Source organism: Mauremys mutica, chromosome 13 (assembly GCF_020497125.1).
Source record: "Mauremys mutica isolate MM-2020 ecotype Southern chromosome 13, ASM2049712v1, whole genome shotgun sequence".
Classification (NCBI taxonomy): Eukaryota; Metazoa; Chordata; order Testudines; family Geoemydidae; genus Mauremys; species Mauremys mutica.
The window spans coordinates 16,142,382-16,159,200 of record NC_059084.1 but is presented as its reverse complement, the minus strand read 5'-3'; the positions used below and the strand labels follow the sequence as shown (position 1 = coordinate 16,159,200).

The following is a 16,819-nucleotide window of genomic DNA, read 5'->3' as shown; positions in this document are numbered from 1 at the left end:
TGCATCCGACGAAGTGGGTATTCACCCACGAAAGCTCATGCTCCAAAACGTCTGTTAGTCTATAAGGTGCCACAGGACTCTTTGCTGCTTTTACAGATCCAGACTAACACGGCTACCCCTCTGATATAAAATTTAGTTAACTTAAGTCTACATACAACCACAGCAGTAACTAAAGTGGTGTTTCACGTCCACACTATGCTTGTTCTGTCGATAGTGCGCATTCTCCCCAGCAGTGCTGCCACTGACTGAAGTGAGGCATTGTGGGGCACCAACTGCTTGAGCACTTCCCCCCACTCCGCCGCAGGCTGACAGCCCGAGCTGCTGGCCTGGTGCAGGGCTCACAGGTGGAGTATGGGGCTGGCAGGTTTCCTGCAACACAGTAGCCAGCCTGTGAGTGCCCAGCTGGAGACAGGATTCTGGGCGCTGACAGGCTCTTCATACCACAGCAGAAGCCCTGGGAGCCTCATCTGCAGGCAGGATTCTTGGTGCTGCTAGGCTCCCAGCTCCAGAGCAAGGAGCCTACCAGCAGTGAAATTGAGTCCAGCTGTCAGCCTTGAATGGGACTGACAGCCAACAGGCGATGTAAGCAATGCAGTGTCTACAAGGACATTGTATTGCCCTAACTACATCGACCTAACCGGAGCTTCTCATGAGGTGGAGTTATTAAATTGGTGTAGTGGGCAATTTACATCAGTGGGAGCAACATTGTAGTGTAGAAACTTACAGAGTTAGGTCAACATAAGCTGCCTTACATTGACCTAACTCTGTAGTGTAAACCAGGCCTCAATGACTGAGAAGCTCCTCAGAGGCTTTGCAACCAATGCCTCAGAATAGGACAAAGTTGCCACCCCACAGACTCCACCGTGAAAAGTAAATGCTGTCTCCGAGCTTGGGCCTGGCCATCTGTGGATGATTTAACTGTCAGAAAATGGTATGGGGTAAAAAAAATATTGTGAATACTTTTAAAGTTTTGACCTGGTTTAGTGGTTCCTGCATGACCTATGCTGCACAGAGATCCAGAGAAGAGGATGAGCTTTGGTCAATCTACAGCTATAGGTTCCAAAATTGCCAATGCTATGTATTCAAAGAGCCCAAGCCATGAGACTTGAAAATAAGTGTATGGGAGGGATTAGTTTGCTTTTGGTTTTTGAGCTTTTAAGGTTCACATTCTCCGCCTTTTTCTAAAATCATGAGCTAGAAACATACTTTTAAATGAAAATTGAGATTTTCATGTAATTACAAGAATCCAGCAGCTGAGGCTTTAGGAAAAAAACATTAAATATTGTAAGACTTGTGATAAAACGGCAAGAGTTGGCAACATAGCATGGTATATTTCTTGGGACACCCATAGCACTCCAGCAGAACTGCTAAAAAACAACCACTTATGTGGAGTGGCAACAGCATGCTGCAATACAGTGGAAGGAAGAAAAGTTTAGACAGGGTCACTGGGTTACTAGTCCTGCTTATACTCAGGATGGTATGGGATTTTGAATGATCCCAAAGAGTCAGAACCTTGGTCTTACATCTCATCTGAAAGACATTAAGGCCACTTCCAGCAGCACAATTTCCTCCCTTTCTAGGGAAGGAGAAATTAGTTCCATCATAATCACAGTGAAAAATTAATTGTCCTTTTAAATAATGTGGCTATTCAGTCACAACAATGAAATCAATTGATAAATCATGATACAATTATTTTATAAATTTCTCTAATATCTGGTTGGTTTGAAAGCCACAAAAAAAGCAGCATTATCCTTTTCTAAAAAGGTCAATATTTCTTCCGTAGCCAGAGCAGCCTTGAAGGTAAATGAAGGGGAAAATAGCATTACATTTTGTTACTACAAGACACCCAAAACCATATGCAAGTAATAACATAATGAATAAAATGTGGACAACCTACAGCCTTGAGGCTAATGTCAAAAACCAGGCAGATTCTGCCTGCTGACTACAATTACTTTTACACTCTGTTGCTTTAGCTATTTTTTAAAGTATTTGTTTGTTTTTAGTAACAGGAATATTTACCTCTTGTTTCACTTAAGATCAGTCTGAAACTAACAAACTCCATTTCCTGTACATTCTGCTTGAAGGGAGCTGATTTTTGACATCCAAGCCTGTTCACTTTTTCTGCTATGGTGACAGGTTTCAGAGTGGTAGCCAGGTTAGTCTGTATCAGCAAAAAGAACAAGGAGTACTGATCACATCATCCACACCATCAGAGGCTCGTTCACCTGCACATCTACCAATGTGATATATGCCATCATGTGCCAGCAATGCCCTTCTGCTACGTACATTGGCCAAACTGCATAGTCTCTACGCTAAAGAATAAAGGAGGCAAATCAGACGTCAAGAATTATAACATTCAAAAACCAGTCGGAGAACACTTCAACCTCCCTGGTCACTCAGTTAGAGACCTAAAAGTCGCAATTCTTCAACAAAAAAAATTAAAAAACATACTCCAATGAGAAACTGCAGAACTGGAATTAATTTTCAATCTGGACACCATTAAATTAAGCTTGAATAAAGACTGGGAGTGGATGGGTTATTATACAAAGTAAAAACTATTTCCCGATGCTAATTTTTCCCCTACTGTTACTCACACCTTCTTGTGAGCTGTTGGAAATGGGCCATCGTGATTATCACTACAAAAGTTTTTTTTCTCCTGCTGCTAATAGCCCACCTTAATTGATTAGTCTTGTTAGAGTTGGTATGGCAACCCCCATTTTTTCATGTTCTCTGTGTATATATATCTTCCTACTTTATTTTCCACTGCATGCATCCGATGAAGTGGGTTTTAGCCAGTGAAAGCTTATGCCCAAATACATTTGTTAGTCTCTAAGGTGCCACAAGTAGTCCTCCATCTTTTTTCTGCTATGTGAACCATAATAGGCTTGTTCTACTAGCAATGTTTAGATTCTAAGACTGCTGCTGGTGAGTGCTAAAGTGTGTATTTTACAGATGAATAGAAGCTGAGTGTTTTGCAAGACCAACTCTGAATGTTTCTCAGGGTATGGCTACACTATAGTTGTTCTTACTCTGCATCTTCAGTGCCTTGTGTTCCACATATGGCAGGAGACTCCATCTGATAGAGCACTCGGTGAATTCAATTTTCAGGAGGCCTATAGCACTTTCAGCAGCAGCAAGGTGTTAGCAAAGTCTAAACTATAAGACAGAGTCAGGCACCATAAGATAAGAGCTTGAATCTGACACATTAACATTTTGCAGCTGGTTCAGAAATTGAAACTCAGGATGAAATCTACCCGTGGATATGCATGTGCTGTTAATATGGGTGTTGTGAACACAGTTCTGAGAAAAGAACAGAGACCTTCTGTCATTGGCAATGTATCCCTGGCTTTGATTTTCTAATTCTGCTAGTTAAGTGACAAGTATCTTTTGGCACATGAATGGAAACATTTGGCATCACCTATACAGTATTTTTTCCTCCTGTCTTTTTCCTTCTGTCTTCCTGATTTGCATTTCACACCACTCCTCTCTCTATAACTTCCTCCCAACCAAATGTTAATTCTGAAACATTCAAAGTTTTACTTAAATCTTGCATAGTGGGACAGTGTGTTAGGACAATATCTGCAACATGCCCCATACATAAATTGCTACCACTTTGGTTAAGAAAAGATGCTTATTTTTTTTATAAAAAAGATTTATCATTATTCTGTTCAGTCACTCATAGCCTTTAAGGTGAGAAGGGACCATAATGATAATTTAGTCTGACCTCCTGCACATTGCAGGCCACAGAACCTTGCCCACCCACTCCTGTAATAGACCCCTAATCTCTAACTGAGTTACTGAAGTCCTCAAATCATGATTTAACGCAGTGGTCTCCAACCTTTTTACGCACAAGATCACTTTTTGAATTTAAGATCAACCCAGGATCTACCCTGCCCCTTCCCCGAAACCCCGCCCTGTTCACTCCATTCCTCCCTCCCTCCGTCACTCACTTTCTCCCACCCTCACTCACTTCCACTTTCAGGCTGGGGTGGGGGTAGAGGGGTGGGGGAGTGGGTGCATGCTCTGGGCTGAGGCTGAGTGGTTTGGAGTGTGGGAGGGGGCTCCGGGCTGAGCCTGGGGCAGGAGGTTGGGGTGCAGGAGTGAGGGGTGTGGGCTCTGGCAGGAAGTTTGGTGCAGGAGGGAGCTCTCGGCTGGAGCAGAGTGTTGGGGGTGCGGGATGAGGTATGAGGTGCAGGCTCCGGCCAGGAGGCACTTGCCACAGGCGGCTCCTGGTCAGTGGTGCTGCGGGGCTCAGGCAGGCTGCCTGCCTGCCCAGGACCCATGCTGCTCCTGGATGCAGCTGGCTGCCGGCATGTCTCTGCAGCCCTGGGGCAGGGAGGCGGCTCCATGTGCTGCCCCTGCCCCCAGCACCGTCCTTCAGCTCCCAGCCAATCGGAGCTGCGGGGGCAGTGCTTGCAGCCAGCTGCTTCCAGGAGCGGCATGGGGCCTGGGCAGGCAAGCCGCCTGCCTGAGCCCCGCTGCACCGGATCAAGCTCGGCTACTCAACTGATGCACCTGGAGCAGCACTTGGGCGGGTTCAAGGCCATTCAGTCAGGAGTGGAAGCAACTTTTAGTGGCCCGGCGATTGCGATCGACTGGCAGAGGCTCCAGGATCGACCAGTCGATCGCGATCAAGGCGTTGGTGACCACTGATTTAAAGGCTTCCAGTTACAGAGAATCCACCATTTACATTAGTTTAAACTGGCAAGTGACCTGTGCACCGTGCTGCAGAGGAAGACAAAAAAACCCTAGGGTCTTTGCCAATCTGATGTGCGGGAAATTTCCTTCCTGACCCCAAATATGGTGATCAGTTAGACCCTTCGCATGTGGGCAAGACCCACCAGCCAAAAACCTGGGAAAGAATGATCTGTAGTAACTCAGAACCCTCCCCATCTAGTGTCCCATCATTGGCCGATGGAGATATATGCTGCAGTCGCAGATCAGTTGTAGGCAGTCTCATCATACCATCCTCTTCATAAATTTATCAAGCTCAGTCTTGAAGCCGGTTAGGTTTTTTGCCCCCACTGCTCCCCTTAAGTGCAATCTTAAGCACGAAAGATTCACTGTACTGTATCAGACCATCAGTCTGTTAAAGTCTTGATCCTATATCTCACAGCTGCAGTGTTGCATATGTAAGTATGATGAGCAGGAGCATAGGGGAACCCAGTTCTGCAATAATGGTGCAAACACATCCCTCGGCCCGCGCTGCTTCCTGCAGCCCCCATTGGCCAGGAGCGGCGAACCACGGCCAGTGGGAGCCGCGATCAGCCAAACCTGCGGGTGCGGCAGCTAAACAAACCAGCCCGGCCCGCCAGGGGCTTTCCTTAAACAAGTGGCGGCCCTAGTTTGAGAACCACTGGTATAAACCATTCACGTCCTGGGTGTGGTGTTCTGTCTCATCTAGTGGCACCAAGACCACTTAGAGACAGAGAGAGAGAGATTAATGAGTTTGCTCTACAGCCTTAGCTAACAGCCAGTTGGCTTTTAGCTCATGCAATAGAAGCTCATGTACTGAAGTCCCTGGTTTGCTCCTGCCCACCACTGATGGTGTTACAATGGCAGTGCTTCTGCATCGCTGACAAGTAACTCCCGACTAATAGCAAAATTAAGGCTCAACGATCATATAACTAAGTATTTAATTGGAGTGATAAAGATACTATTTAAGACCACCTTTCTTCAGACATGGCCGTTCTTCCCTTGGCATTGCTTTTTTTTAACCCTGCACTGTTGCAATGGAGTAGACACACAAGGGGCTTTACGCTCATTCCACAGGGCTACACTGTGGGCCTGATCCAAAGCCCATTCAAGTCAATAGGAATCCTTTCACTGACTTCACTGGGCTTTCAATGGCCCTCAGTGCTTAGTACTTGCACCCACACGTAGCTTCCGCTCACACTTAATTGCAGTGCAGCAGCCTTATGTTCCCTGTTGCACAGTGAACAAGAATTTACAAGATCAAATCGTAAATCATAAGGTGATCTGTCACCAAATAGTGGCCAATACCTGCCATTTCAGGGGAAGATGAAACCTGCCAATAACACACTTAGTTGTTCAATATTGTATATGGCATGACAGAGTGTGCCCTGTGGTAAAGTATTTAAGCCATGAGGCGTGAGATTTGGCATTCCTATTTTAGCATTACTATGAATGTTTCTGGCCATATTTTCTAGCCTGTTTTAAAGTTAAGATTTGGTTTCAGCCTTTGATCTCCAGATGTAGTGGATTCTCCGGCTAACTAGTCAATATGGGGGAGAAAGTATTGTTTTAAATTTACACCCCCCCAGTATATTGACACCTGTTGACCTCCCCATATTATGGGATGGCATGAAGAGATGGAGCTGAGCTCTTGTCACTTAACCAGTCATAATCTGAAGTATCTCAACCAATGCTCCTTATTCTTCAGCACTGTTTCCCCCCACTCTCTCCTTAGATATGTGCAACCCCCAGGACCGCCCAGAGGATTCCGGGGGCCTGGGGTCTTCGGCAGCGGGGGGTCCTTCCGTTCCGGGACCCACCGCCGAAGTGCACCGAAGACCCGCGGCGGGGACCCCCCCCCCGCCACCGAATTACCGCCGAAGCGGGACCCGCCGCCGAAGTGCAGCCCGGTCTTCAGCAGTAATTCGGCGGCGGGGAGCCCCCACCGCGGATCTTCAGGGCACTTCGGCGGCGGGTCCCGGAACGGAAGGGCCCCCCGCTGCCGAATTACCGCCGAAGACCCGGCTGAACTTCGGCAGCGGGTCCCGCTTCGGCGGTAATTCGCCAGTGGGGGGTCCTTCCTCTCAGGGGTGGAAGGACTCCCCGCTGGCGAAGACCGGGAGCGGAAGAAGCTCCTGGGCCCGGCCTCGCAAGAGTTTTCCGCCCCCCCCCGGAGCGAGTGAAGGACCCCGCTCCAGGGGCCCCGAAAAACTCTCATGGGGGCCCCTGTGGGGCTCGGGGCCTGGGGCAAATTGCCCCTCTTGCCCCCCCCCTCTGGGCGGCCCTGGCAACCCCAGTCTCTAACCATCTTCAGGGTCCATCTCCTATGTATCACTTACACATTTCTAGTCCAGGCTGTTTCAGTAGAAGTGAAAGATGTGTTCTCATGCTAATTATTATAATCTTACATCTATATAGTACCAGAATCCTACTTATTAATTAGTATTATTACTCATGTTTATTACAATAGTATTTAAAGGTCAACCAAGAATGGGCCCCATTGTAAAAGGCACTGTACAAACACAGAGTAATGGATGGTCCCTGCCCTGAGGAGTTTACAATTCAAATAGACCAGACAGACACAGGGTGGGGGAAGGGGTACCCCACACATGCTGAGTGAACAATGTGAGGGCAACAAACATGTTAGTGCCACTTTTGGGGGGCAGTGGAACTACTTAGGAAAGGCGAAGCTAAATGGAAAGGGAAGAGCAGGAGGAGCAGGAGGAGCAGGGGAGAAGATGGTAAGTGGGGCAAGTGTGGAGTAAAGCAGAGGTGAAAGGACTGTGAAGGGGAGGGTTAGGGCAAAGAGCCAATCTGCACAGGGCAGAGAACGTCCTCTAAAAAGGAGGAAGTTCTCTGGCTGTCTAGAGGTCTCTGCTCTGGCTGCCAGCTGGAGTCTACAGCTCCGTCCTCTCTGGGGTTACCTTTCTCCCAAAGGCCACATGGGAGGAGGTGTGAGAGAAAAGGCACCACTTGGGTCCTTGTGCCTCCATAGTAAGTACTGCATGAGCTGTACACATAGAGAATCAGTGAAATGCAGCCACATCTGTGGTGGAAGCAGGGCCGCCCAGAGAATTCCGGGGGCCCGGGGTCTTCGGCGGCGGGGGGCCCCCGCTCAGGGGCGGCTCTAGACCCCAGCGCGCCAAGCAGGCGCGTGGGGCGGCCCTTTCCCTGGGGGGCGGCATTTGGCTCCGGTTGAGCTCCCGCAGGCATGCCTGCGGCAGGTCGACCGGAGCCCGGGACGAGCGGACCTGCCGCAGGCATGACTGCGGCGGGTGCCGTGGTCCCGCGGCTCCGGTTGACCTGCCGCAGTCATGCCTGCGGGAGGTCCAGCCGAGCCGCGGGATGAGCGCCCCCTCCGCAGTCATGCCTGCGGCAGGTCCGCTCGTCCCGGGCTCCGATGGACCTGCCGCAGGCATGCCTGCGGGAGCTCAACCGGAGCCGCGGGAAGAGGGGATACACTCCAGGGGCCCCAGAAAACACTCGTGGGGGCCCCTGCGGGACGCGGGGCCTGGGGCAAATTGCCCCTCTTGCCCCCCCCTCTGGGCGGCCCTGGGTGGAAGGTGGCAGCCAAAGGCCCATGTCACGCCACATACCCATAGAGGGAAGGAGAGAGGAAATTTTAGCTAATCTACCAATGGCTGGTTGCATCTATGCCATGTTGAATCCCTTTTCTCTATTGCCTGGCTGTGCTCAGGGGCAGCTCTAGCCATTTCGCTGCCCCAAGCACGGCGGCACGCCACGGGGGGCGCTCTGTCGGTCGCTGGTCCTGCGGACGTGCCTGCGGAGGGTCCGCTGGTCCCGCAGCTCCGGTGGAGCATCCGCAGGCACGTCTGCAGGAAGTCCACCGGAGCCGCCTGCCGCCCTCCCGGGACCGGCAGAGCGCCCCTCGCGGCGTGCCGCCCCAAGCACGCGCTTGGCGTGCTGGGGTCTGGAGCCGCCCCTGGCTGTGCTCCGCTGCCCCGGGCACGCCCTTGTGTGCCTGTGCCCACGCCTGGCTCCTTCCCTGCCCACAACCAGATGTTCCTTTACTGGAGTCACCTCCTGCCCAGCTGTGACCCCTGGCCGCTCCCCTTGCCCGCAGCGTCCTCGCTGGCTGCCCCCGGCCCTGCCAGTCCTTCTCCAGCCTACCCACGCCCTGCCCCGCTCTCGCCACGCCCAGTTCAGCCCTGGGCACAAAAGCGCGTGGCTGGGGGTGGGCGGAGCTGAAGAAACTGGGCCCGCCCTGGGGCGTGGCCTGGCGGCGACGGGGCGTGGCTCGAAGCAGCGGCTGTCTTGCGCGTGCGGGTTAGGCCGCCGCCCGTTGCCGACTCGGGTGGGCGTGGCGGAGCGCCGGCCCCTTTGGGCCGCCGTCGCGGCTTTGCGGAAGTGCAGTGGGGGGCGGCCGGCTGGCTGGTGGAAGATGGCGGGGGTGCAGAGCAGCTCCCGGTACCCGGAGGGATCGGCGCTTCAGGACCCGCTGTCCCGCTTCACCTGCCCCGTCTGCTTGGAGGTGTTTGAGAGCCCGGTGCGGGCCCCCTGCGGCCATGTGTGAGCGGACCCCCGGGGATGGCCGGGCGCGGGGCCGGGGGAGGCTCTGGCAGCCAGCGGGGGGCGCCGTGATGGCAGGGGGTGGGCAGTGGCGGGGAGATCCACGGGGAGCGGGGGCGCAGAGTAAGTGGGGCCTAGGCGCGGGCACGTAGCGGCTTCTGGGGGGGGGTTAGGAGGGAGCTGCCCCAGTGCAGGGCCGCCTGTGCCCCCTCAGCTCCACAGCCCGAGGGAGGGGGTCTGAGCCTGCCGGAGAAATGGGCCTGTTAGTGCTGTAAGATCCCTGCGAAGAGCTTTCCTTGGGCTTTAACCCCCCCCCCCCGCCCCCCCGGAGCCTGTTAAACTCCTACGGGCCAGCGGGGCCCAAAGCCGCCGGCCATGTAGCTGAGGGGGGGCTTTGCCTGAGTAAGGCTTGAGAGATTGGGCCCTTAGCGGGATCGCTTTCCAGCAGCTGGCAGAAAATCCGACGGGCCAAATGGGCAGCAGCGAGCGCGGGGAATTCCGAAGGCTGGGAAAGGGAGGAGAACCAGCGGGCAGAGTCTTGGAAACGATACCTGGGAGGGAATAGAAACCGAAGCAGTTTGGTAGTAGGCAGTGTGCGCTGGCGAAGGGGAAGTGTTGAATGGATTAAGGAAGGAGTTCGGCCGTTTTCTTTTCGGGTATGTGGACTAATCTGCTGTGAAGTGGTGTTAAGTCTTTTATGGAAAGTGAAGTGAGGTTTTTTTACCCACGAACGCTTATGCCCAAATAAATCTGTTAGCCTTTAAGGTGCCACCGGACTCCTTGTTGTTTTTGTGAATACAGACTAACATGGCTACCCCCCATATTAAATAAAATGTGGGTGATATGAGCTAAGGATAGAAGGACTATGGTGGGATACTGACAGGATGGGTAGGGTAGGCAGAAACAAGATCTCTGATTGGCTGTGACTAAAGTGAAACTTAATTACAGTTCTGTCTGTGCTGGGACAAGATGCCCGGGAGACAGCCTCTGAGAGGAAATATGCCCTCAGGTTAAACCAGCCTAAGATTAGCCACAATCTTTTTACATACCTTTAAACGCAGTTTTCCTTTTCTACACTAAGGGCAAAGTTCTGGTCACAACTGTCAGTTAAAATGTTCTAGTTAATGTTTTCTAACATGACATTTTCTTAGCTGAAACATACTGTAAGTTTTATGGGGAAGGAACAATGTACATCCCCTTGGAGTTCTGGGGTCTGAAGAAAAGGGCTTTGCAGAGGTATCTGAGACCCTTCTTTCTCTGCATGCAACTAAGGGGAATAGTTGGGCCATTTTTACAAGTTGCGTTTCAGATTACTATAATTGAACGATCAAAAGAATATTTTTTCAATTTGTTTACTTTGTGTTTTGATAGCGCTTTGTTTAGTCAGCTCCACTATGTCATCATTGGTTTGTTTCGGTTTTTGTGTTTGAAACAGTGAAGAGAAACTTTGAAAAGAGGAAAATGTGGCATAAACCACAAATTGGCAAGAGCATTCAGGGACATGACTTGAAACTGCTTTTAAATTGACTAGATTTACAGTGACTTGACTATCCCTTAGCATATCAACAGGTTGCTATTTGTCAGTGGATGTTGTCACTTGTGATTTCTATTTCCTGTAGGGTAGGTCTGTGAGTATTTTAATTAGAACAGTGCAAACATGTTCTATAACATGCATTTTTACAAATCATATTTCTCCCATATTAGCTTTTGCACTCCATGCCTGCAGGAATGTCTGAAGCCTATTGAACCAGTTTGTGGAGTCTGCCGCAGTACCCTGTCTCCTGGCAGTAGAGCTGTGGACCTGGAACAGCAAATTGAAATGACAGAAACCACTTGTGATGGCTGCGATAAAAAAGTATGAAAGCACAAAAAAAAGAAAGTACATACATGGCTGAACTAGGCAAACAGCTAACATGGAAATACAATATTTGCACATCTGATTGTTTATTCCCTAGAAAGCTGAACTTTAATTGTGATAAATAATCCACGTGGACTCCGTGTAGGGTAACATTAAGAGGTTTCCCTTTCCCCTGCCTGCGTTTTTTTTCATTAGGAGGTGGGTTTCAAGTAGAAATATACAGTTAACATGACGCAGAAGATGCAATAAGCTACTGAGCTACATGCATTTCAGCAGGGGTAAATTCTGTTCTGTAAATATAGTACAAAGTGAAAACTGTCTTGAGGGATGGACAGATTGGTTTCTTAATGAAAATTTTCTACTAAAGAAAGGTATAGCAGAATTTTATTCACTCTGTTTGGGGTAGTTATTTAAGACACAACTGTCTACGGGTAATCTTTTCTATAGATGTGAAATTCACAAGAAGATTCTTTGTATGGAAAAATACTTTAATACATTTTATTTCTAATGGTAGGGGAGTAGTATTTCTTTCTCAGTGGAGTTACTAGTACTTCATGTGAACAATGCGGTTTAGGAATTATTGGACACCAGGTAGGGTTGCCAGTTTTGTTTGGACATATGCCTGGAAGTTTCATCACATGACATAGTCTTTATTAAAGATTAATCTTTAATTCCTGGAGACTCCAGGACAATCCTGCAGGATTGGCAACCCTAACACCAGGTGATAGATGCTGTAAATAATAAGAAACACTAATGAACTTTTTTTACTTTGTTATATGCACAAAGAATGAAATTTCTACAATGAATATAGTCCTACATCTAAATATTAAGTTAATTTCCTCAAGGTGAATCAGATTAAGCATTTAAAACTATTTAAGGGACATTGTCATGTTAAATGTACTTTTTCTATCTATGGCTACTAAAAGTCCCCTCCCGATTAAATAAAATGTTGTTTGTTTTTGTTTTTTTAGTTTCTCATTTTTATGCTGTTTGCTTTTTGTATTTAATGTAGCTTAAGAAAGTGTAACAGCCCAATGAGTTTCACTTTTGTTTCTGGTTGGTTTCATTTTTGTGCCGGGATGTTAGATTAGCGTCCTACTGAACTACAGTCATTCCCATTCTCTCTCTCTCTCTCTGGCCCAGTGACTCTTCTGCTGTCTATAAATATTTAAGCAATTGTTGGACATAAAGAGAGAATGGGAACTACTCTCTAGCCTGGTGGTGAAGGCATCCAGCTGTGAGTTAGGAAATCCTAGGTCCAGTCCCCCTTCTCCAATCACTCATTATTATCAATAGCAGAGCAACTTTGACAGGAGAGATTGAGGGAACCCTAAATCAGAATACCACATAACTCAGTGGTTAGAGTGTCCTCCTAAGAGTTGTGGGGACCACTGTTCAATCCTTTCTTCCCCTCTGGCAGAGATGGGGGATTAAACCTGGGTTTCCCACATGCCAGGCAAGTGCTTTAGCCACTAGGCTAAAAGCTATCAGGCAGGTGGGCAGCAGCATTACTACTGCCGAATGCCTGTCTTCCCCTCATTTGTGGGCCCCTCTGGGGCTTTGGTGGGAGATGGGTGTCCAGACACCCAGAGAGAGGCAGCAGTGTGCATGCCCACAAGCCGAAACATAGGTGCTGAGGGAACTACCATTCTGAAAAATGTAGGTGCTTACAGAGATTTGTAGTTTTATGTATTGCAGTAGAACCAAAACTGGGACTTTGGTGCCTAAACACCTTTGTGGATCCCACCCTTCATAACTAATGTTTAAATATCTTTGATCTTCACTTGATGATGCAGCACTTGGTATGTCTCACTGGTGTCAAGACCACACTTAAAACCATTTTCTTTTTAGAATTAATAAAGATGCTAGTGGTTTAACCTGGGTAAATGTTAACCAGAACAACATAGCTAGCCGGACTTTGATTACTAAAGTTCTGTTTAGGAAAGAACCTTTGGCCTGCATTTCTTTGGCACTCTTAATGTGTCCCTGGCATAATACTCAATGGGGTAGATTTTAGAGTATATCATCTGACAATAGCCTACTGCCACTTGATCCTGTTGTTGCAGGGAATAGTGAAGGGAAGATCTAGAAAACTGACTCAGTACAAAACAGATATAGTAGTTTTCTGCATCTAAAGGGAATATAAAATAAGAATTACAATGGTCAGGTAAACAAGGAGTCAGCTGTCCTGTGCAATATAATGCATTGTGTCATTAACAGAAGAGTGTTATAGCTTCACTAACCTAGCTTCTATTTTATAGCTCTCTATTCTATTCTGTCCCATGTGCCAAAACATTTAGCGTTCACTACTTCAGTCTGATCTGAACATGAAGCTTCTTTCTATAGCAGATTGTTTCTAGATTCCACTGTTTATTTGCAATCCTTTTTTTGAATTTTTGATTGAAAATAACCTTGCCTGTTAACTGTGTGTCTCTCTGTTGCTTACCTAGATGTACCTCTCAAAGATGCGTAGTCATGCAGCTTCTTGTTCAAAATACCAGAATTATATAATGGAAGGCGTTAAAGCTGTAACTAAAGAACCACCTCGTAACACCAGGTGACTATGCCTCTTGAAACATTCCTTTTTCAGATTGGTTAGAGGGATGCTGCTGGGTAACTGCTGTCCAAAACTAAGGTTTTGGACAGTACTGGTTTTAATTAACTTGGAAAAGTTTTCTTTTCTTTTTTTGTTTGGTTTAAAACATTCTAGTGCATTGCACCTCTGTGCCAGCAAGTGAGACTGAAAGCAAAACAATATTAGCTCTTCACTTATTTTGCACAATATTTACATTAATCCTCTGATACTGATGTTAATGAGGCCCTAATCCTGCAGTTGAGTGCACAGGCATGCTGCTCCATTGACTTAAATTGCCCAAGCAGGATCAGGTCCTAGGTAAGGAAATGACTGTGCTGCTCTATTAATCTGCACTGTAGCATATCTAGCACTTAATTGTGTGCTTTATTAAAGTGCTGCAAAATTATAATGAAAGCAACTTGAAGAATAGTGTGTATCTATACTTAGAGCTAATTTTTGTAGATGCTGAAGAATAAGCGCTGTATAAATGTTAATTGTATTAAGAATTGTGCTGTTTTAAGATGTCATCTGGTAACTAATAAAGTAACTAATAACTAAAGTAACTGGTAACTAATTCAGTTTGCTTGTATACTGTACACTAAGGGTTTAACTTCCGAGTCGTTTGTATTTGAAATATCCTCTGTCAAGTGACGTTGAATAGCCAGAGACTCTCTGGATTTTAATTCACCTTTCTATGATGTAAAATATTTTTTATTTTTTTTTAAACAGGAATGTTCCAAATCGTTTTACCTTTCCTTGTCCTTACTGCAGTGAGAAAAACTTTGATCAGGAAGGACTAGTTGAACATTGCAAAAAATACCACAGCATGGATGCAAAACAAGTGGTAATATTTACAGTATCAAACTCAGTACAACAGTTTTGATGAGGAAATTGGTAATCTCTGGGAAACTACGGAATCGGGGCCCTCACACACACAAGCACGTGCTTAACTTTAAGTATTTGGGTACTTCTGTTGACACCAGTGGGACTACTCATGCAAATAAAATTAAGTACATGCATATTTGTTTGCAGGATTGGGGCCTAACTGTTAAAAATCTGAACTTGGGTCTGACTTGGTCTCTGGTGCACCCACTTTAAGCCATTCTTTCATATTTTAATTTTTTTCTAAGTATTACAGCCTCAAAATTAAAATAACATGTAGTAATTTAATAAAACAAACATCTGGAATAAAATACCAATTTAGATAATGTCAAAAACACACTTTTTTGAGGTGGCGGGTTGTGGGGAGGAAGCCCCGGGACAGACAAACTTTCATAAAGACATTAAGGTGTCTTAGAATTAACAAGTATTAACACATTCCTATACTGCAGCTTGTAAAAACTTAGTTTAAAAAAAAAAAGTAATCTTAAACTGCCTGCACCAGCAGGTTATTCAAAATGGCTCATGTAGAATGAAGTTTTAGTATTAGATCCTCTCTAAACCATTCCCTACATCCTCAGTAAAAGAGTAGATCACTAATCTGTGATGATAAAAATGTCTCGTAATTGATGAAAACTCTATCTGCAGGTGTGGCAGGAAGTAGAACAGAAGCTGCAAAACTTACAGAAATTCACCTCTAAGAATTAATAGCTCTTTCCTTTGTCCCAAGGGTGGCTCTGGTATCTTCAGGAATTGCCTCAAGTGTCTTGGTTTAGAAAGGAATATTCTCTTTTTCCATGCAGACTTGTATTTTCTGCAAGAGCAGGAGGGGGAGGAAATATTTTTTTTATTCTTGAAAGACAGGGAGGATGAAATACTCAAGGAACAAGGAATTTTATTCAGTATTCTAACTGTCAGTACACAGAGGTAGCTCAAAATTAGCAGTTAAATTCAGAAAAATCTGAATCAAAAGAATTCAGTGAGGAACCAAATATTCTAGTCTAATGATTTGGCAAAATGTTCTGAATTTGTTTCCTGTGACATATGAGTGTCTTATGAGGAGGTCGTGGTTGTGTTTGTAATCACCATAAGCCTATAAAATCTTTTTTTTTTTCCCTTTCATTTCTTTTACAGTTCTGTTTTTTAAATCAGATATTTTGCCAGGGAGGGAAGTGGATTTCAAGAGGCAAATCTAGATTCCAAGGACACTTGTAATAAGAATGGTCTTCAAAGAAGTCTTTGGTTCTGAGGACATTCCCCATGAACTCAAATATAAATATAATTCAGTATTCGGGTAAAATTTGTTTTCATGGCTTTTTCTCTAAGGTTTGCCCAATTTGTGCCTCGATGCCGTGGGGAGATCCAAATTACAGGAGTGCTAACTTCATGGAACATCTTCAGCGGCGACATCAGTTTTCCTATGATACTTTTGTGGTATGTAATGAGTGCATACTGTTAAAATCTATTGCTCCTGTAATATCTATTGTGGCTTGGATTAGGTTTTTGAAGGTAGAAATGCCACTAATAGCTGTCTTAGGATATTTCTTAATCTTGGGCTATAGCAAAATGGCAACTGTTACAATATTTTTTTTAATTGTATTAAAACTTAGGTTTTTTTCAACTGTTTCTGTGAAATCTGTTCCATCTTGATGCAATCCTGACAGGGGCAACTCACTTTATTGTTTTATGAGGTAGACAAATTGTGTTAGGTAGCTTGTGTGTGGGCATTTATGGATTTTTAAGTACCTTCACTTTCTGAATGTTTGTTCTCATTAGTATCCTTATTCAATTATTATGAAGTCAAGTTTCTAATGCACACTGCTTCTTTTGTCTTTAGGATTATGATGCTGATGAAGATGACATGATGGCACAGGTTTTACTACGTTCCTTGAGGGATCAGTGAACTAAGTGGGAGATAAACTGTATGATACCAACCTTCCATTAGGTGAAAATACACAGCATCCCTGACACCTGTCCCGTCTCATCCCAAGATGATCCCACACATCTGAAAATAAATATGGAAGATTTTTGAAGAATTGCAGTTTCTTGGCTCCAGTACCTGATCTCTCCATACGTTACTGTGGGTCTTGTCTATGTTAGTGGTCTCTTTGCTGCTGCTCATCCATTTGAGGGTAGTTCTCTTGCTTCCTTCACTCCAAAGGCTTGACTACACTTGAAACACTACAGCGGCATAGTTGCGCTGCTGTAGCACTTCAGTGAAGATGCTGCCAATGCCAACAGGAGGGGTTCTCCTGTCCGTGTAGGTAATCCACCTCTCGGAG

General features: G+C 46.3%; 1 protein-coding gene across 1 annotated transcript; it reads left to right on the top strand.

Annotated features, from left to right (window-relative positions):
• The first annotated feature begins 8,938 nt into the window (after positions 1–8,938).
• On the top strand, positions 8,939–16,819 carry RNF114 (ring finger protein 114). Its single transcript, XM_044984673.1, has 6 exons — positions 8,939–9,225; positions 10,930–11,080; positions 13,534–13,640; positions 14,388–14,502; positions 15,864–15,971; positions 16,375–16,819. Exons 1-6 carry the CDS (start codon positions 9,098–9,100, stop codon positions 16,438–16,440), a joined length of 675 nt encoding a protein of 224 aa, XP_044840608.1. The 5' UTR covers positions 8,939–9,097; the 3' UTR covers positions 16,441–16,819.

Excerpts from the sequence above, each read along its gene's own strand:
- RNF114 (XM_044984673.1), top strand. The coding sequence starts at position 9,098 with ATGGCGGGGGTGCAGAGCAGCTCCCGGTACCCGGAGGGATCGGCGCTT. Across the intron at positions 9,226-10,929 it reads CGGGCCCCCTGCGGCCATGT|CTTTTGCACTCCATGCCTGC; the intron begins GTGAGCGGACCC and ends CTCCCATATTAG. Across the intron at positions 13,641-14,387 it reads GAACCACCTCGTAACACCAG|GAATGTTCCAAATCGTTTTA; the intron begins GTGACTATGCCT and ends TTTTTTAAACAG.